General features: G+C 34.8%; 1 protein-coding gene across 2 annotated transcripts in view; it reads right to left on the bottom strand.

Annotated features, from left to right (window-relative positions):
- Nucleotides 1–22,163, bottom strand: part of kntc1 (kinetochore associated 1) — a 58,630-nt gene that overhangs the window by 29,987 nt on the left and 6,480 nt on the right. Inside the window, exons 11-32 of one of the 2 annotated variants that reach the window (XM_039771938.1) lie at nucleotides 20,309–20,421; nucleotides 20,182–20,236; nucleotides 19,226–19,324; nucleotides 17,126–17,169; nucleotides 15,931–15,996; nucleotides 15,159–15,234; nucleotides 14,949–15,074; nucleotides 14,544–14,633; nucleotides 14,391–14,456; nucleotides 12,956–13,017; nucleotides 10,458–10,569; nucleotides 9,125–9,268; nucleotides 8,720–8,776; nucleotides 8,521–8,622; nucleotides 7,305–7,424; nucleotides 7,073–7,216; nucleotides 6,574–6,672; nucleotides 5,280–5,383; nucleotides 5,095–5,197; nucleotides 3,503–3,637; nucleotides 2,699–2,818; nucleotides 2,210–2,282 (exon numbers count right to left, since the gene is read on the bottom strand). In XM_039771938.1, coding sequence (XP_039627872.1) covers nucleotides 2,210–2,282; nucleotides 2,699–2,818; nucleotides 3,503–3,637; nucleotides 5,095–5,197; nucleotides 5,280–5,383; nucleotides 6,574–6,672; nucleotides 7,073–7,216; nucleotides 7,305–7,424; nucleotides 8,521–8,622; nucleotides 8,720–8,776; nucleotides 9,125–9,268; nucleotides 10,458–10,569; nucleotides 12,956–13,017; nucleotides 14,391–14,456; nucleotides 14,544–14,633; nucleotides 14,949–15,074; nucleotides 15,159–15,234; nucleotides 15,931–15,996; nucleotides 17,126–17,169; nucleotides 19,226–19,324; nucleotides 20,182–20,236; nucleotides 20,309–20,421 — 2,110 coding nt within the window. Of the gene's footprint in view, nucleotides 1–2,209; nucleotides 2,283–2,698; nucleotides 2,819–3,502; nucleotides 3,638–5,094; nucleotides 5,198–5,279; nucleotides 5,384–6,573; nucleotides 6,673–7,072; nucleotides 7,217–7,304; nucleotides 7,425–8,520; nucleotides 8,623–8,719; nucleotides 8,777–9,124; nucleotides 9,269–10,457; nucleotides 10,570–12,955; nucleotides 13,018–14,390; nucleotides 14,457–14,543; nucleotides 14,634–14,948; nucleotides 15,075–15,158; nucleotides 15,235–15,930; nucleotides 15,997–17,125; nucleotides 17,170–19,225; nucleotides 19,325–20,181; nucleotides 20,237–20,308; nucleotides 20,422–22,163 lie in introns of those variants that run through there. The other variant, XM_039771939.1, reaches the window with a different exon arrangement.

Here is a 22,163-nt window from a genome sequence, read left to right as displayed (position 1 = left end):
GGGATGTCTCATTTATTCGCACTGCTCCCTGGTTTACATCTGAACTCCATCAGCTCAAAGCCTCCTGCCGACAGCTGGAGCGCCTAGCTAAAAAGACGGGTCTTCTTGTACACAAGGAAATGCACTCAGATCACATGTTGAAATACAAAAATGCTCTCTCTGCTGCCAAAACCGTATATTATTCTAACATCATCAATACAGGAGGGAATAATACTAGAGCTCTTTATTCTATGATAAAAAGGCTAATTACACAACCAGAAATTACTGCTCACCATAACCTCTCTGTTAAATACTGCTGCACTTTTCTGGATTTCTTCAATTCAAAAATTGAAAAAATCCACCACCAACTTGCCTCCTCTATTTCTGCAGAAAATGACATACTCTCCACTATCACCCATGTTCCCTTACCAACCACCCTATTCTCAGATTTCAGTTTACCAGCTGAAAATAATATCTTGGAGCTTGTAACAAAATCTAATTCTTCCACAAGCCACTTAGATCCAATACCTACAAGCTTTGTTAAGTCCTGTCTGTCACATATCTCCCCCATGATAACGACTATAGTTAACTCTTCCTTTACTACAGGCACGGTCCCCCTCTCACTAAAAACAGCCTCAATTACTCCAATTCTGAAAAAACCTGGTTTAGACCCAAATATCCTTAACAATTATCAGCCTATTTCAAATGTTCCATTTATATACAAAATTCTTAAAAAGATAGTTGCCTCCCAACTCCAGTCCCACCTTTCAAAAAATAACCCTTTTGAAAAGTTTCAATCTGGGTTTCGCCCTAAACACAGCACAGAAAGTGCCCTGGTCAAAATCACAAATGACCTTCTCCGGGTCTAGCTAGTTGTGGAGTCTGTGGCCTTGTTCTCCAGTGGTTTTCTTCCTACCTCACTGACAGGAAGCAATTTGTTCAAATAAAGGGCTTTAAATCTGAGAACGCAGTCATTACTCAGGGAGTTCCGCAGGGCTCTGTTTTGGGGCCGCTTCTTTTTCTCATTTATATCTTCCCAATAGGTAGTATATTCCGGAACCATGGTATTAAGTTTCATTGCTACGCTGATGACACACAGCTATATCTATCCACTAAATCCACTTCTGTTTTCCCTCTAGATGCCCTTATGGCATGTCTCCAAGACATAAAGACATGGATGACTCACAATTTTCTCCAACTAAACAGCAATAAAACTGAGGTGCTCCTCATTGGCTCTAAATCTACACTTGCTAAGGTTAACCATTCTTCTATTTTAATCAACAATATTAACACAAATATATATTCCCAAGTTAAGAGCCTGGGCGTTATTCTTGACAGTATTCTCTCTTTTTCTTTCCATATAAGTACCATTTCTCAGAATGCCTTCTTCCATCTCCGAAACATTTATAGACTTCGCACTGTTCTTACCCAGCAAAGTACTGAAGTATTGATTAATGCCCTAGTCACCTCATGTATAGATTACTGTAACGTTATTCTATCTGGCATTCCACAAAAACGTATTCATCGCTTACAACTTATTCAAAATTCTGCTGCCAGGATAATAACCTGTTCTAAATCCACTGAACATATTACACATATTCTTTCTCAACTTCACTGACTCCCTGTTAATTACAAAATACAATACAAAATACCGCTCTTAACATTTAAAGCTTTCCACAACCTTGCTCCTCCCTACCTCACTGATCTCCTCCAGATTTACACTCCCTCTCGCTTACTCAGCTCTTCATCTGCAGCTCTACTTTCTGTACCACACATCAAACTCAGTTCTATGGGAGCTCGAGCATTCTCTCATAGTGTTCCTCAACTCTGGAATTCTCTTCCCTGTCATATTCGTCAGCTTGATTTAATAGCACAGTATGAAACTACAAAACTTATCTTTTCAAGCTGGCATATCAATTGTGAATTTGCTAATCATTGCTTTGTGATTTATCTTTTTCTTGTTTTTATTTTATTAATTGTTGTTTAACTTTATTGTAAGGTGACCTTGAGTGATAAGAAAGGTGCCTATTAAATAAAATGTGTTATTATTATTATTATTAAATAAATACTAATTGACTTCAGGTTTTCATATATGTTTAGGTCATAGATTTCCTATACTTCTGTTCCTAAGCATGAGCATATGAGACACTGTATTCACAAAGTTAATAAGTATTTACTTCATTAAAAACTTAACATAAAAAGCAGTATTAAAAACTATCAGAAAATATACCCTTCTGAATGCTATGCATTAGTTTCAGAATATCAACAGTGGTCCGTGCAACTGCAATGCGATGCTGTGTGTCCTAAAAGAAACATACAAGGGCATAATACATAAATTCAGTAATTTTTTTTCATAACAACCAGCATTTAAAAAACATCACCATTATTAAAGTATTAAGAAACATCAAAGTTTGGTTGTATCCAATTGCTAATACCCCTACAACTCTGCCAATTTCATAATATTTTTAATGAATAACTGAACATAGGGATGTTTAAATCTTCCTTCACTTAGAAGAGAAGCAGATAACTGATTCAAAATAATACAACATTTCAAATAAGCAATCATACCAATAAGGGCATAACATTACATCTGTTTACGTAGTAACACCATTTATATGACAGCAAAAAGGTAATAATTATTTTATCCTTAGGTGTCAGATTTAGCTACAGAATTGCATTGTTTTAGAATTCACCCAAGAAATGCCTTCAGCATGTTAACCTTTTCTAAGTAAGAAGCCTTATCCTGAAGCTCCAGACGAGCCCATATTATCAGCCTCTCTGCAGTACTCTCTGCATCATCAGATGACAGGCTTTTTAGGAGATTTAAAGATTCATCCCCCTGTAATAAAATAACATACAATGTATACATAAAAAAATCATCCCTGACATGTGATGCAAAACTGCTACTTTTCTAATATGATGACTATTACCTTCAGAAAAAGAATAAAAATAAAATCAATACTTTTCATTACTAGTTCTTGCCTTGACCCTTAATGTCAGAAAAGACTAGTACTGTATATTCTGAACATCTTCAAAATGAACTAAGAATGAAAAATGGATAGGCAGATCAATTAATGTGCAAACATAAAAAAATATATTACACAAAATAAGAAAACCATTCAGTTAAGTATAGTTAATGTCTAAAATGGGGTTTGAATGGCCATTTGTTTTTTTATAAATGATAGAGGAATCTGAATGTGAGACAGACGTATGATATTTAAACAGAAAAGTTGGTTAAGGGTCTTGGCATCTATAACTGACAAGTCATTTACAGGGGAAAAAAAAGAAAGCGTATAGACATGCACCATCAAACCTATTCATACTTGCAAGGGAGCCAACTATTGCTACACCATGCATAAAAGTTTTACTGCAAAAATCAAATGTTATGAACTTCTCCAGCAAAAGTGTTTTGAGATAACTCAGATTATTCAAACTACAACCAACAGTTTAAAAACTTTCCTGAAAATATGTTTATGCTACATTTTTGCATTGTCTTACCGAGCCAGTTCCTTGGCTTGCCTACCTTATTCTTATCAATCAGGTAGATGACTCTTAGTACGTAAACTTCAACAGCTGGGAGCATATACGCCCGAGCCACTTTTATGGCATCTTCCAAGGAAGAGGGTAAATCCTGCTTCAGGATGTACTTAATTAAACTCTGAGTAATAAGAGATATGGGAAGATTAAGGTTTTCCTTTGGCACAAGCCACGTTACATTTTCCATTCAGAAGCAGGTTAAAAGTTTATTTACTTCCTCCTATGCTGAAATCATTAAACTTATAGAACTACATATAAAAAAGCACTAAAACATACAGTTGTGGAAAAAAAAACAGATAACTTCAAATATATCTGACGTTAATTTTGTTATCTCCAGGCAATGATAGAAAAAAATATATATATATTTTTGAAACACATTAAAAGTTATCTTTAAGATAACTGACATCTATTAAAAAAAAATAAAAAATAAAATTTCTTTAAATTATAAGGTGCCAGTACCTATTGGTTAAGCAAGTAATGTATACCACCAATTAATTTAGGAGTTAAATCCATCAAATCACCAGAGTGGACGTATGTGCCACTATTCCTTATTAAAGCTACCTCATTTATGACTTGTTAATATATAAGTGGTAATACATTTAATTTCTCTTTTCTTCTTGCATTTTACAGAAATCAATTCCATACAAGCAAGTCAAGTTTAACAAAACTAGATTCGAAAACAAATAAACCCCAGCCATTAATTTTCTCTTTTAACACCCATCTATCTAAAATAAATGTAATAATAAAGAGATAAAATTGGACATTTTCAAGCTTAAAAGGAGTCTACCATTTCTTAATGAGGAAAAGATAAAAAGTGAATTCTCCTTTACTCCACGTATACATCTACACCAGTGATTCCCAACCTCGGTCCTGTGGCTGCAGGTTTTTGTTCTAAACAGCTTCTGTTTTTAATTGGAATCCTGAGCTAATTAAGTGAACTGTGATTTCACAAGTTCTGTGCTTTGGGAACAATACAGAAATTAAAAAACTAAGTTTGTCAGTTATATGAGAATAATATATATTTTTTTCTTTTTAACACTATTTTCATCTTGATTTTCATTCTACTTTTCTAGGTGTTCTAACTGTTTAAATAATCCATTATTTACTAATTAGTGGGTCTAATGCTAAAGTACTTGCAGCCTTTGATTATTCCGTGTTGTTTGCCAGCGTATCTGGTTCTGCTCATTTTTAATTGTCATTAATAAGATACAATGAAGGGAAAGAACTGCACAGAAAAATAGCAAAATATAATGAAATCAACAAAATAGAGTTAAGCATTTATATTCATAGCAAAAGCAGAAATATTTCTAAATGTCATATAAATGTAAAACCATGCTGCTGTGCTTTTCTGAATGGAGAATAAAAGAAAAATGATACTAGCTAATTAAATGAGATCAGTGCTATATGGTGTTGTTACTGATGAGGAATCTGGTTGGAACAAAAACCTGCAGTCACAGGGGGACCACAGGACCAAGGTTGGGAAACACTGTTCTACACACACACGAGAAATTAATCAATAATTGCCAGGGTTTATTATATATGGTTTCATTTAAATAAAAGATTATTATATAAACCCACCATAACTGGTTTGTCATCAGACAGAGTAAAAGCTCGGATTCCATACCCTCTTAAAAGTTTTTTCATTTCCATGAATCTGTAGTTCTCTTGGAGCAATTTTAATCTGCAAATTGAACACAATTTATTTTTTAACCAAGAGGTACATTCTTATATTTGAGAGATTATTTCATAGCTTTAAGACTTACTTGGGATGGTCCATTTCTAAGTGCTGTTTGACAAGTTGTTCTACAGCTTCACTCCATGGCATTACAGATTTATACATTATTTCCAGAACTGCCTCAAAGATCAGCTGTAAAGCAAATATCATTTATGAGTGTGTACTTCTCTGTCACATTATTTCTAATTTTTAGGTATTTATTTCAGTTCAATAATGAAACATAGCTAGACACCTGAAAGTAATATGGAATAAACACATGTGGAGTGCCAGTATTGGCTTTCCTGTAGGTTTATCATTATCCGTAAAAGATTCACCAACAAAATACTCAAAAAGCATGAAGCAGGGTAAGTTATTGTGATCATTTTCACAATTTGTGAATAAACAGTCCCCAATTAGAGTCTTAGAATCTTTATCTCTAGACTGCATTACATGGATTTTGAAATAAACATACATCTATTTTATGTTCTGCTTTTATTATATTCTGCCTATCCTGTTCACAGTGAGGTACAGTCAGTACCTATCCCATCAGAGATGAAAGTAAGGCAGACACTGATCCTGCAAAATATGCCAGTTCATTGGAGGGATAATCCACATACTTCGTAAGTCACACTTATGAAAAACAAAGCTGATCTTACAAGTGACTATGCCTTTGAAAGCAGTAAAATACAATTTATTATGATATTTTTTTTCTTAACATCTCAAGTGTTTACTTGAAAAACTAAAAAACAACACCTAACGAACTACTAGTTGATATGACAAAAATGACACTAATCCTGAAAATTATTACAATTCACAAAATGCAATTAAGAAAAAAATACTAACATTTATAATTTTATTCTAAGTGGTACATACATCTCTATATACAGTATATAAAATCCAACTTCTGTCTGTGTGTCCGCTTTTCACAAGAAAACTACTTAACGGATTTAGATTGGGTTTTTTCCTATAATTTGCTCAAACATTCCGTTTGATTCTGCGACTTCTCTCATCGTGCTAAGTATCATATCGCTTGCAGGAGTGATATAATCACGCTAATAGAAAACAGAGGCTGTGGGCCGAGGGGAGGTAGATGTGTGACATCAGTAGTGGGGAGTCAGGCAGGGTCCTCCTCACTGTCCCGTTTCACTTCTACGCAGGTGGAGCCGTGGGGGACAGCTAGTTTTTCCATAAACTATAATGACTATAGATTTGGCTACATTATAACCTTAAATTTTTACAAAACTAAATACAGCAGTCTTTACAATGTCTCTACATCCCAATAGATGTTTAAACTGCAGGGAAATAACTGTTTCAGACAGAATTATCTTTAAGCTACTACTTACATCCTTATCAGACATACAGCCCAAAACAGCCATAGCTTTGGCTTCCCATTCTGTCTCAAACAGAGAAATGGCTCGAGAACTACATCTATCTAGCAAATCCTTTGAAGAAAATGAAAAGAAAGTCAGAGATATCCTTGCATTTGTAAAATCTAGATTTGAAATTCTACACACAAAGAAAAAGTCACCAAATCATGGTGTATGAATGATGGTGTATGAATGGTGGTGTATGAATGGTCCAGAGTAAGGTATATTCAGAAAGACAAGCAAAGAAAATATTTACCTTGAGATGTTGTAAAATCAACATGCACAGAGACAGTTCCAATGAACAAAAATATTACTGCTAATATTTACATCTTTTTAAACAGATTAACATGTTTAATTTTGTTATTAGAAACTAGTCAAACACAACATAGTCTTAAATAGCTTAAATATCTGGATAATTTTGAAACACATTTTATTGTAACTTGATTTTGATGGAGTGATTTAATTTATTACACACCTTTATATATTGTAGCAGAAGTTCTTCTAAGGGCAAGTTATGCTCTTGAATGTATGGCTTTATAATTTTTTCCAAAGTAGAAGGTATGAGCTTTGGAGCTAAAACTTTATCTAACATGCGGAAAACAATAGTAGCAGTTGTCTCCTAAAGAGAAAAAACATGAAGTAAAAATAACCACAGTGTAACAAAGTATTCTGGTATAGTGAAGCTGACATCTGCAAATAAACCCTGCCTTTTCAAATTCAGACAGTCGGAGCTTGCAGTTATATTTGGTGTACAGGTCCAGCAACTGCTGCAGGTTTTGAACGAGTCTCTTTAAATTCTCCATTTCTTCACACTCACTGTCTTTTTTCTAAAAATGAGTTAAACAGATAACCAAAATAAGATGATATAAAAGATGCATTCAAGGATGAAAATAATAAAAGGAAATTAAATTTTAAATTTCATGGACAGTCCAGTATAAACAGATTATTAATTTGTTTTCATTGTTAAATTGAACGTAATTAGCTCCACATGAACTCTATTATTTACAGGTTTAAAATATGAGTCAATAAGTAATCAAAAAGAAATTTTTAAGACAATGAAGCAAGGCAAGCAATGTAGACATTTTATTAAGAATATTAAATATGTGGTTTTGTGGTGAGCATTAATGGCTGACTCCTGCAAAAATCTGTCTTTCTTGGCCAAAATACAAGTAATGTTAGTTTGACTGGTAGCCCTATACCAGCCACTTATTCTGCTTTAAAACCTCAGTTTGAAGTGGTATGGATTTGGGGGCGTGGGGGAATGGATATTAGTCTGTGCACTATGGTACTACAATCATAGTTTATTGGTTCAGGAAGACAAAGATGTACAATTTAAACATTTCTAAACCTGTCTCTAGTGGATCAAAGTGGTCAAAAACATTCTTAACATATTCAAAGTTCACAACAGCTTCATGTCTGCAGGATGCATAAGGCGCATGAAGGTAGAGGTGCATAAAGCAAGAACATCAAAGTTGTTTATCATTACATTAGGCACAAGATAACAAATAATATCTGACCTAATTTAATTAATACGAGCAGAATTGTGAAAGCACTTCTCCAAGTAAACACTAACAACATAAAAAAATCCCCAAATGATAACTTAGCTTAACCACAAAACTGTGGTTAATAGACAGATCAGTACTTAAAATAAGTACTCAGGTGTGGGGTTGATTTGTTTTCAATCCTATTCTTGCAAAATCGACCTATTTGTATGGAATGTTGTGTGATTTCAATAAAATCTGTAAAATTAAAAAAAAAAAAAAAAGACGCTGTGACATTGATTTCTTCATGACATGAGGGCAAATATGCAACACACAGTCAGATTAAGCATAACAAAACAAAAACAAGTAATATAGCTGAAGTGTTAGAAAACCTATTACAAATGTAATATCATTAATAACTATTGAGTTAGGCCATACTTACCATGGGAATCCAGATGCTTGAAGAGCATAATCCTAAACCATTTGGATTTGCCGACACAAACAGCAACTTAGCCATTTCAAGGCCATTTTCTGGCCAGTTCCACTAAAATAAAATCAAAACTCTCCAAGTAAATAAAAGTAAATGACTTTTAATTTTAGGGAACCATTCAAAAATGAATCAACTGTTTCTTGTACTGTACCTTTTCTGTCAGTTCAAGATTCTGTGACCTGTGCTCCAACCATCTTGCCAGAATTTTCTACAATTACATAAAACATATATACTATTACTGTAAATAGTGTATCATAAATATAGAATCAACATGGAGGTCTAAAAACACCAACACAAACTCCTATTTTAAGGCATCTACCAAATGGCAACAGAAAGTCAACCATACTGGAGTAAATTCACAAACAAAAAATTATCTAGATTGCTTGTTACTCGTTAAAGCTTAATGCATACCAAAGAAAAATATTTATATACCTAAGCACAAATACTGTACTTTTGCACATACCACAAAGCAAACAGAAAAGTAGTGATTACTTAAGTATTTGCTAAAACCCTAGTACTACAGGAAATAAATCTTAAATAATCATTAAGCTATTACCTGTCCTTTTGGTACTACTCTCTTCACAAAAGGGATAATAACAGTTTTAAACCAAAGACAAATGTCACAAGAAGAAATATCAGTTGGGATGCTGTTAAGAAATGTCTCCAATTTCTCCACATTGAAATCTTTTTCAAATTCTGGCTGCATTAAAAAATACAAGCGAACACAAAATTAGATATTGCTTGATAGACACAAAGAAGCAGTTTACACAGGGGAGAAAACCCATTTTTACATTTCTCTTTCATACAAGAGAGAATTAGCTATCCAAATGTTTGTATTAACCAATACGTTAAGTTAAAATATAGTTGTTCATTTTTGAAACAAAGATAAATTTGAAATATGATTAAAAAAATTTTCAAAGTAAGAAAAAAAAAACATTGTGAAGTTAAATCAAATAGAATTACCCATCCATCAATTATCCAACTCACTATATCCTAACTATTGGGTCACGGGGGTCTGCTGGAGCCAATCCCAGCCAAAACAGGGTGCAAGGCAAGAAACAAACCCCGGGCAGGGCGCCACCCCACTGCAGTGCACACACACACACACACACATGCCAAGCTCACACTAGGGACAATTTAGGATCGCCAAAGCACCTAACCTGCATGTCCTTGGACTGTGGGAGGAAACCGGAGCACCCAGAGGAAACCCACGCAAACACGGGGAGAACATGCAAACTCCATGCAGGGAGGACTCAGGAAGCAAACCCAGGCCTCCTAACTGCGAGGCAGCAGCACTACCATTGCACCACCATGCCGCCTCAAATAGAATTATATTTTAGAAATTAAAAATTAACTACTATTGATATTTATTTATGAAAAAGTTCTGAATCAATGTGTCAATTGACTTACAGAACTAATTGAATGTAACTTACTTTGACAAGGGCAGATTTTTAAAATATGACCAAATAACTAAAATGCTTAACTTTGAGCATACTTGTATTTTAATGAGCAACAGCAAAAAAATAACACAATTCAAATCAATTTTATCATATACTAATATAAAGATCTTTGTAAAAGGTAAAATACTTTGAGTGGGTCCAGAGATGTGAGAGTGGACAGGATTCAGTACCCACAACGCTGACGTTGGTTTTAGAATGTTTTAATAATTATCATAATTTTCATTGACAGAACTACACCACCTGCTTTATTTACTCAGAATTTGTAATCTAAATTTCTCAATTTATTTATTTTTTAACTACTCCTAATAGATAGTGCTGTTGAAATGTCCCCTCAACTTGAGAAAATTGAGGGATAGACAGACTAAAAAAGATAGCTAGGTGCATCAAACCACAATGTATAGTATCTTTCAAGTGATTGAGGCATTTTACCTGACTTCGAAGCCAAAGGAACTGTGCACACTTTACGTTTCTTTCTCTTAAATGGCTGAAAATTTCATTTAATGGGTCTTTGTTGTTCAGAAAAGTAATCCATGAGATTCCACTAGGAAAAAAAAATAAAAATACTATATATTGCCAATATTCAAAATTATCAAAAAGTGCATATTTCAAAATGTAACAATTTATTTTAGACCGATTGGAAAACTAATATTCATATACGAGTTCACTCCTTTATGCAGTTTTGAATGGAAATTAGGATACCATCTTCACTACATTTACCTAATTTTCATTTTAGGCCATGCTGCTGATGTAGCTTCAGTGTGAAATGATCATTGTCAAGAAGAAGATATATTACTAGAATTAAAAAATATGTCATCAAGTCTGAAAATAAGCAAATAGTAAATATTCTGATGGTACATTGTGTGATTTAAAAGAACACTCAGTACACAAGTTTAATTGCTTTCAAAACTAAATTAAAATTAGAAATAAGAGAACAGTGTTACCATAAGCAAGACTCCGCTGAACAGCTATATTCCAAGATCTACTATGGTACTGAAGGTGAGAGAGGTGGTAAAGTGTTAATATGAATAGCCATTCAAAGGTAGAACAGTTACTCAAGTGTAACACTGATAAAGCCAGATATATTTTTAAAACGTTTGAGTTGTTCCTTAAAATGTAATTTTTGTTTCTGATTTTACATAAAAGAAATTAAACGTTCCCATTGTACCTCCTTTATGGGGAGGTGGCTGCCTGATGAACAGTGTGATCAGGAGAAGAATCTTGGAGAGATCTTAGAAGATCAATACGAAGAAAAAAATCTATCAACTTAAGGTAATATTCAGTAAAAAGGAACAAATAGGCAGATGAACAGAGCAGCTGAAGGCAGAGCCAAGTGAAGAAAAGGATTTTTCAAATTGAAGAACATGACACAATGTGTTTGTGACAAAGGATTGTATAGTGAGCTCAAGTGACGAGAGCTATGGAAACTTGAAGCTTGAAAATTGCACATACACAAAAAAAAATTCCAAAGCATGCATGTCATGTTCATTAAGCATTTGTCCCTCTCCCCCAGTACAGATCCCCTTTGCTATGCTATGGTGCTACTAACTGGACTGTGTAATAAAGCAGGCTAAATTAACAAAATGATTCCATACAAATGGCTTTTGTAGACACGGGCTATGTAGAGTATGAAAGTTTTCATAACAAAACGTTAGTTATGCAGTAACATCTTATAGGACTTATGTCCTACATAAGTAATTAAAGAATTAGGCATCTGTCTACTATAACTGCAAAGCTCTTTGAAAAATTAGGCAAAGATTTTTTTCCTCATACAGTTTTAGAAAGGAAAATCCCTAGAAAATTTGACTCAAAGAACCTGTATTGGGTTCAATAGATATATGTACGTAAAATTTTGAGTTGACTTGTGCTGTATCTTTATTGTGGTTTTCTAAAGTAAAACCCCAATTTAACATGGGGAAAGGATTTTGGTCCGGTTTCTTTTTGCAAAATCCCTAACTTGCAATTAATAATGTATAAATACTCAAGGCAAGATTTTTCAAAAGAACACAAACATATTATCAACGTGGAACTAACTGAAGATCTCAACAACATAGCATTGTTGGCCATATACCTACAAAGAAACCATCTGATTGGATACATCAGTCCAGAAAGTAGGCATTATAGGGCTTCTCTGGGTGCCTGGGAAATGTTAGCAACATCTGGCATCAGATCCAAGAAAGAAGAAACACACCTTCACATGATGTTCCTGGACCTTGCCAATGCCTTCAGCCGAGACCCTCACAAAGTCCTACAGACTACATTCGACTTCTTCAGGTTTCCAGTGGTCATTACAAAACTTTTCAAGAACCTACTTCTGGGATGTACAACTATATATAACAGCAGCAAACTACACCACAACATGGCAGCATATGGAAATGGGAATCATGCCTGGTTATACCATCTCTCTAGTAGCCTTCACCATGACCATGAAGGTGATCATTGGAGCATCCTGATGGGTGGCTGGAGGACTGTACATAAGACTCGGACGGAGGCTTCTGCCAATCAGAGCATACATGGACGAACCTATAACACTCACTATGATTATGTCTTGTACTGTACAGCTATTGAGAAAGATGCAAGGGTGCCCCCATTCTAGATACTCTAAGGAAATAATAATTTTGTAATTGTGCAAGTGAAACTAATATCTCCTTATCTTCAAGTTTCTGTCCTTACACCATATTTGAATAGTGTGCTGAACCACTGGATTTCTAAATTTCTGACAAAAGTTATTAGTAGGTGGTGCACAAAGCAGAGAATGGAAGGAAGTGCTACAGATTTGCCTACAAATACTCTAACTCTGAATTATATTGTACAAGCAAATACGGTATAAGCTATAAATACCATGTACATAAAGTAGATAAAACTCAAATGCTGCCTGCTTCGCCTAAAAAAAATGTAGATTAAAATGAAAGAACATGCAGAATACGCACCTAAACTTGTCAGGTCCAAAAGCTCCATAAAAGGTAGCAAGCTTTGCCAAAGCAGTGTATATCTGTAATGAGAGACTTATTAGAAGTAAATAAAGTTTGTCTTGTTCAAGTCTAACTTCACACTGCCACAAAGAAAAGGAAAACAGTCTGTCATGAAAATTATATTTGAATCTAATGCACAAAACGCATTAATATTTTTTATTTGTGAATTCCCTGGGATTAGGACAGTATTCTGCAATGTAATGCAGTGGCGTAGCGAGGGTGCCGAGGGGGCCATGGCCCCGGGCGGCGTATCAAAAGGCGGCGGCAATCACCATGATATTTAAATTTAAAAATATAGGTATATTTGAAACTGCAAATCGCCCGCGCTGATTCAAGCCAAGCAGACAGCGCGGGTGCGGAAAGGGTGGCAGGTGAAGCAGGTGGTGCAACAGAAATTTTCTCAGACATTTTTACAGCGCATTGTAGAGTCAATCTACGACAGTATCTAGTGACGATAAAACCTACCTAAGTGAATTTTCAATAGACAGAGTATCTGCTGAAATTCGAGAAAGATTCCAACAGTTGCAAAATCTAGCACAAAAATATGATTTTTTAAGACCTGAAGTGATATTGAGCAGGGACGAGCTTAACTTAGACCAAGCTCCTCAAGACATTAATAAAGAAGAATTTCTACTTGAGCGCGTACGTCTACAAGCTTTTGTAGCTGCAACAGACCCAGACTGTAAAAAAGAACTCATTAGGTCCGGCTCTCCGAGTTTATTAAAATATATTATTGAGTCCAAACTTGAAGATGGTTTACCAAATTTTGCATTGTCATAATGTTGAGAATTTTTTTAACATCTGCCATCAGTAATGCTAGTTGCGAGAGAAGCTTCTCTAAGCTCAAATTAATCAAAAATTATCTCAGATCAACTATGTCCACGTTAAGGCTAACAAATTTAGCTATTCTGGCAATTGAACATGACATACATATTGATATTGACAATTGTATAAAAGATTTTGCTATTAAAAAAATACGAAAAGTAAATTTTTAATCAATAAAAAAATTGAATGCAGCTTTTTTTTATTTTGTCTATTTTTTTTAAGAATAACTAAATAGAGGGGCGGCAAATTTCCGGTCGGCCCCAGGCGACGAAAGCCCACGCTACGCCACTGATGTAATGTCCATGAGGTAGCATCTGTTATGCTAAACATCTGCAAAAAGGTAATGAAACTGAATCTAGACATCTAAATGGCATCAAGCTAAGGGCCAATATAGGAGAAAGCATGATTTTTATGTTGCTTTGTGGAGATATCTGAGCAGAGTTTCTTTTGGGCTAAGCACTTACTTGTTTAACTCAGTCAACAAATGGGACTGTCTCAGCAAGAACAACCAAGCCAAATGATTCAATAATTCATTCAATTACAATTATTTTTTCTATGTTTGTTTTACCTCAGTTATTAAGGCAGGCAATTCTTCAAGAAGCTGTACATTTCTGGAATCATATTTCTTCAAAACCTGGGTGGGGTTATTAGCTGTTTAGATAATAGCACATTAATTCAAAATGTCAAATTCATAAAATGAATGTGTAACAATAACGCTTACTCTTAACTTGCAGTAAGACAGCATTTCCTGCGCAGTTTCCAAAGTTGGCCATGGTGTATTTATGCAGTAATTCACAACAAAGTGATCATCCTATAAAGATAAATTTTTAGAAATAATTTCTCTTTCAAAGTCCAGTATTCAGCTTCAAACACATTCATCAGGTGTTTGTGCAGTACTGGTGGGAGGTGATATTTTCCAAAATCATTTACCAAATTACCCCTGATAAACATGTGCAGAAGAATAAATTCAGATACTAAAAATCAGAAACACGATCAGCAAGCTCTAACAATGGAAACACCCACAACTGTTTGTGGCAACTAGCAACAGTCTGATAAACAGATTTCTTAAGATTCATGCGGCCTCTGAAATGTTAAAAATGTTAGATTAGAAACCCCCAGTTCATACCAAAATTTTATGTAAATTCTCCTTGGCTTCCTTCACAAGTTGCATGCACTTGGCCTGCTCACAGCCTCCCCCAGAGAACGAGGACATGTTCTCCAATATAAAATTTAATTTTACTTTGTATACAAGCTGTAAAAGGAAAGAAAAGCGTATTTATTAAAATAAAAAAAAAAAAAAAACACCACACACAGAATTGAATTTTACTTTTGTTACCTCAATATCAAGACCAAACTGAAGAGCAAATTTTTCTGCTTCTTCAAACTGATGTTTGTAAAGCAAACGGCTAAGCCTACAAGAAAGAAAAAAGTACTTTTTTTTATTACTGAATGTTATACACAGCTCAAACTACTCAAAATGATATTATGCACAAAATAAAACACTAGTTCTATTTCATATGTGAAACATGCCATTCTTCTGCCTCATTAAATATAGTGATTACACTGAACTAAGTGGAAATACTAAACAATAGAGATAGAAATATCTATATTGGTATAAAGAGCAATTCCATTGCTACAGAGATATTAAAAGTGATTAGCAGAATGCTGTACCACATAAGTGTTGTTCTGTAATTGAGTGCAGTTCACCACTGGCCCATCGTTGAGGTCAATATACAAAAATAACAACAAAGCTGCTATGCAAGCAAGACAGAGGGAAATTTTATAAAGCAAAGGAATGCATTATTTACTGTGCAGAATTATCTACTCAAGGTATTTTTCTCCATTTCAATTTATACCACTGCTGCAATTTGCATTGCAACCAACAAAAGACAGAACGTTTGTTGAATGTCTGAACATCAAAAGATTATGATGGTCCAGTGACCAAGCAGACAGACTAAATCTCTTGGCATACCAAAATATTTTTTATCTATTGTCATGCATATCCAGATATCAGAACAGGTTGGATTTCTGTGACATGAATGCATTTTTAGTAATCTTTTACAAGCACCATTAACTTTTGGCAAAATTAAGCATAAGCGGTTTCTTACCTGTTTTCAGGCAATGCTTCTGTTAAACATCTTAGGACAAACATGGGTACTGCAGTTTCATGTGACCTTCAGAAAGAACAATAAAATACAAAGTTAATTAAGTAGCACTTTAAAAATCAATGGCTGTATCTTGGTTTATATCTGTGTAAAATACAAACTAAAAATTAAAAATATGAAAAAAATAATAAAATAAACTCGAGGTTAATATCAAGGCTTAGTCACAGTCCAAATGTAGAGTTCAACAGACTCCCAATGTACTTGTTCCCTTACATTTCAGATTTACGCTTACTTTCCAAAGAGGAGTGACCTAAAGAGCAGCTGTGGTTAATCTATTGGTAAAGAACAATTCACTAATCTTAACTTTAGCAATGATGCTGGGATCTTCGCAGTCAATGGAGGCTCTAATCTTAGCTCTCAAAACACTGAGTGAGGAGTCTGAGTGTCTGGGCTTGCGAGTGTCCTGGATAAAAACCAAGATCCAGACCTTTAATGACCTCTTGGGCACAACCATCAGAAGTGTCTGCCTGCGGAGAGAATGTTGACCACTTCCAGAGGTTTATTTACCTTGGCAGCGACATTCAGGTCTCTGGTGAATGTTCCTATGAAGTCAGTAGACATGATTGAGAGAGCATGGGGGTCATGAGGTTACTGGAAAGAGGAGTGTGGCACTCCAAATATCTTTTAAAAGGAAGAAGGTCCAATTTTTTAGAGTCCTGGTGCTTCCTGTCTTGCTATATGGTTGCAAAACATGGACGCTGTCCAGTAACCTGAGACAAAGACTGGACTCCTTCAGTACTGAGTCTCTTCGCAGAATTGTGGGCTACCACTAGTATGACTTTGTGTTGAATGAGTGGTTGCTCATGGAGTCCCAAATGAGGCACATTACCTGCATTGTGAGGGTACTACGGTCACGTGGTACAATTTCCCAAGTTGATTAAGTGGATTATTTATGTTTGCGATTTTTCTCGCAGTGACTTTTACCCAACTTCTCTTTACAATTGAACCTTTCTTTAGCAATGTTTTTAAAGGAAACCATGATCACTTTTTATTTTCATATATTAACTTTTAAATATTTATCTTGACTTTGGGGTGAAAGAATATTATTTGTGCACAAACAAAGATATTTCCTGCCGATTGCCATTTCATAGCAAAAACATGGAATAAAAAATTCACTTTTTAGAATTCCCCAACATACCTTTGTTGATTTTCATATATTCCTTCCAACAAGTAAATAGTATCCTATATATAAAAAACAAAAAGACTAATTTTGTATTTGCTTAGATTGACAATGAAATAATACAGAAAAAATACATTTTTAAACCTTGTTGCTATATTAATGAGCTGCATTTGTCCTTCGTAGCCTAATTTAAAAAAAAAAAAAAAAGTATCCTAACATAAACTTAGACTTTGCTAGGACAGTCTTTCATACATGAGTAAGGGCACCAATTTGTTGAATTTCCACACAACACACCACAAATGAAATGATTTGCAGCACCATGACAGGGGCAAATAAGTTTCAATGTGACTTTGCTCATACAAACCGCAGGTAAATATTGACCAGTGTGAAGAATGGCCAGCACGCTTTCCCTGCCACAAGGTTGTCGTAGTGGAAAGACTGGGGAGCAGATGTACACAGGCACTGCCTTGCAGGAAGCAATAGATGCCAGCCCCCTTGCCTTGCAGCAGCACCTAAGATTCCCACAGTGAATCAGAATTAAGAGTCTGGCAAAGCCCTGTTTGGTTCCATGGCAGCCAGAAGGTGGAGCTGCTGAGCCCTTCTTTAGGCTTTCACCAAACCTGGGAGTGATTCCAGACCTCCCTAACCAGCTACCTGGAGTACTCCCAGGTACAGCATAAAAGGAGCTGCCTCTCTTCACAGGGAGGGAGAGAAAGAGATACACAACATTTGCCAGAGGAGGAATGGAGGCGGAAGATGAAATAAGAAGACAAAGAAAGTATAAAAGTGTGTTTATTGTGCCAAATACTGTACACAGTGTAGTGATAGGGAAATGAAAGGAAGCATTTCCCACACTTCAGATAAACAAGTGTATTTCTGGACTTTTGCCTGGTGTCTGCTTGTGTCAAGTGTTGTAGATCTAGCACACCACTGGTGGTCACAAAGGATAAATTACTATTTGTAGCTACAGATAGTGAATTTAGAAACAAAATATAGCCAGTTCGACATGGTTCAAAAAAGCCAGGATCAATTATTTTGCAGTGTAAAGCAGGCACATTTCACTCATCCTTTCTACTAAAATACATGTATGCAGTTTATAAAACTCGTTGCTGAATATGTTATAGTTGTGGTGGCTCATTGATACTAAAATCAATTGCCCTTGCCAAACCCAACTCCACAACCCAGCGTAATGCAGGCATGCTCCATGTAAAGGAACTCATTTATATATTTATAAAAAAAAAAAAAAAAATGGGATCTGGAACTCAAAAAAGGTTGAGAAAAAAAATCCTGCTTAAAAATAACTCTTACGTAATATACAAAGAATTTTGGCAACTTCCTGATAAGCCACCATTCTGAAACAGTTCACTAGAATTTGAGAATAGTAAAATAGTACTCTTTTTTTTTTTTTTTTTTTAAGAAGTTTAGTGATAAGAAATCATAAACCATTTCATGTTTCACATTTTTGTCCAAATATAGCCTTTATATGAAACACACATACAACCACCATCTGCTGCTTTGACAAGTATATTTACCACTGCTTTCACGTGATACTGGAATCTGTTACTTCATGATTTGTAAATAGCCTGCACAAACTAGCAATTAAAGAAAAGCTATATTTTCCTATATTTCCTTTTTGATAAAGAAATGCAAACTAAACACTCTGAGTATGTGTTGCATCTCTCCAAACGCAAGCCACAAAAAAGGTTATTTATGAATACTAATGAATATTTATGGTTATTGTTTTTTTAATATTACTGGAAGAAGAAAAAAAAAACATCATGTAACAACCTGCTATATTTACATAGCATTATTTCTTCAAAATTGTCACACATTGTTAGCTCCAACTTCATACCATGTTCATGTTAAACTTCCTACTGGGAATATCCTTTTTGTCCCTTAGCACATGAATGCAGCATAATTTAAATGTGTAACCAGCCACCACTTTACTTGCACCTTGAATTTATAAATGAATGTACTATCTGAAGAATTTTAAAGTGAAATATGAAACAAATTTTAAACTATTGAATTTAACATTAACAAAATTTCATGTGAAACAAATAAATTACATACTGTAGTACATAAAACAGGACAAGAAAAAGTCTCAGAATAACCAATTACCGTGCCAATTTCTGTTTGGACTAATGCAGCTACATCAGATACTTCAAGGGAGTACAGCAAGTTAATTGAAGGAAGGGAATAAACCATGAGGTTTCTCATCTGCAAAAAAAGTATTGTCCTTAAAACTAAAAAAACAGTAACATGCATGAAATTAACAATGATCTTGTACTGACAATGTACTAGAAGTAGCTTTAGTTTCAGGCTATACTGCAACAATATATACTCAACCATTAAACAGCAAATACAGTGAGTATAGTGTCTGCACATGATAACACAGTAGGATATATAAAGCAGATTCTAGTTCAGCCCCTTAGCAAAAGAATATTGTAAAAAGTAAAAAGTGATGTGCATATAACAAAGAAAAATCATTAAATAATGTTTTTACAGTTGAGAAGACACATTGTTCTTCTCTGCAAAAAGAGATGGGGGGGAAAAAACAGCATAGTCTAAGTGCCACCTAGTGGCAATAGCTTGGAAATGTTTGAATCCATGAGAAATTTATGTTTTTTATAGAAGCTGATACTTTTCTTTAATCGGTTTATCTTTTTTTTTTTTTTTTAATCTAACCTATACATTATTAGTGTTGCTAATGGCTATCACTGCTTGATATGACTGAACTATAGTCCTTTCTTTCCACATATGACAGCAGTGTCACATTTTCACCAGTCATTACTCAGGTATCCCAATAGAAAACTCAGAAGATTTCTTCTTTATCACCGATTAATGCATTTTAAGTCAGCTGGTATATTTAAATTAACTAGTATGAATGAATGAATGAACGTCTATCAAGTGTCCAGGGCTGGATTCTGCCTCGTACTCTGTGCATATTTGGAATTAGACAGATTCCAAAAATGAACAAATGAATGGAGAACAATAAAATAAAATTAAACAAACATTCAAGATGCTGCTGTTCTTTACAGAACCAGTGAAAGGTTGATGTTTCTCCAATTACTCACCTGTTGGTTATTTTGAACAGTGAGGACTATAAGTTTTAAATTTGCAATACTCTGCCTGAAAAACAAATAAAAGCTTTGAAAATCCTAAACATTAGCAATCAATAAAAGTTATGGCTTTCAGACTTACATTGTAGATGAACAGGTATCACCCTCAGCAGTTAGCAGAAAATCATGGATGTTTACTGAGGGCCAATGCCAGACAAGAACAAGGCTGTGAACATCAAACAGTCTCAAGATGTTCTTAAAAATAAATAATACAAAATGTAGTTATTCTGCAGTTTTCCTTATGTAAAGGCACCAAACCCATAAAATAAAAATCAACTTTGTACAACACACATTAACAACTATTTTTTGTTCTTATTTTGTACTCTTATTTCAGCACCTATAAGCATTTCTAATGTTAGTCTTGTATTCCCTTCATTGAGATGGCAACAACATTTGCCAGACAGTAACAAATTTATTTTAAAAAATTGGACAATTTATCACAACTACATATTATATAAAGTGATCTACTGATCACATTTGAAATACACTTTTTCATATCACAAGGAAAACACCTAAAAATATTGACAATCACTCAAAATGTTCCATATTCGTTTAAATTCAGATCAAACTTTGTTTCAAAACAAGATTTCTGGGTTTATCTGGGCTAGTTGGTTGCCACCATTTTTTATGTCCATTGCAGATGATTCTAGGAATATTTTAAGACTCGTTTCATTTCACATCATCCGACACCACCCCCAACCACATCTCCTTTAGATTCCCCCTTTAGGCATCAATTACCCTCACCTCTATACAAATCTTTATCAAAACATCCTCTGCCTTTCATTTGACATGCACAACACTATTTACTCTGTTACACTTCAGCACAATGCCCTCTGACTCAACTTTTCACACATCTGATTATCATCATTCTTTTCAGCTTAGCTTTACGCTTTCATTACCATTACCTCACTCCAAATCTACTATTCCTCCAAGCTTGCACAAAAACATAAATGAATAAACCTTTACACCCTTCAATGAAAGGGAGGTTCCTTTAGAAGTCATAATTCCTGGAATTTCTTTCACCTTAAATACCACTCACTATTGATCCAACATCTCCACCTACACTTAATGTGTCACCTAGGAGGCAAAAATATTACTACTTTCTGTAAAATTGCACGATTGCCAATATCTAAACTTACACTAATTACATTAGCATTCATTTCCCAACTTACACAAATTCTATAAACAAAACCTACTTTGGCTCCCTGCAGAACATACTTCACACCACTACATCTTTCATGCACCATCATCAAAAGTGAGTAAAGAGCTGAGCTTCTTACACAACCTTTAATACAAACGCCACACGATTATCCACCTCTTATATGGCTCCTGCCCGTACATCTCCATACACCACTTTGGCCTTTTGTGCATTACCTGAAGATAATTTGCTTAAAAAACTAGCTTTCTTTTTCAGTGTCATCTCCCTCAATTCAGCTTTACTTCTTGCCATCCAAACAAGATTGGGGCATACAATAATCTTCATAACAATCCTTACATACTTCTCTGGTCAACACCTCCACCACTATCACAAAAATAAAAAGGACTCTAAACGGAACTATGGTATAGCATCACCTTCACCACAAAACTTTTACTATCAGAATCTCCTATCCTGATCACCATTTGTGCTTCCTCACATACTGAAATTACTGCAGCCACTCAGAATTCCAACTTTCTCAAAGCCCACCTTCCCACCTCTCATGGCGCCCACTCACACTCCTTTTCCACAATTACACATAAATAATGGATCTTCTTTCCCTTCGCCAGATGCTTTTCCTGCAAATGCCTGACAGCAAACATCTGCTGCTCCATTCCTAGGTAAGGTAAAATCAATCTAAATTTTGCTAAACTTCACTCCCCGTCTCCCAAAGCTCTCTAAATTAAATTTCATTAACTGCATCAAAACCTTGATAGCTAGACAGGATCAACACTCCAATGGA

The sequence above is a fragment of the Polypterus senegalus genome, chromosome 12, assembly GCF_016835505.1.
Source record: "Polypterus senegalus isolate Bchr_013 chromosome 12, ASM1683550v1, whole genome shotgun sequence".
NCBI classification, from domain to species: Eukaryota; Metazoa; Chordata; class Cladistia; order Polypteriformes; family Polypteridae; genus Polypterus; species Polypterus senegalus.
This window is presented reverse-complemented; position numbering and strand designations above follow the sequence as displayed.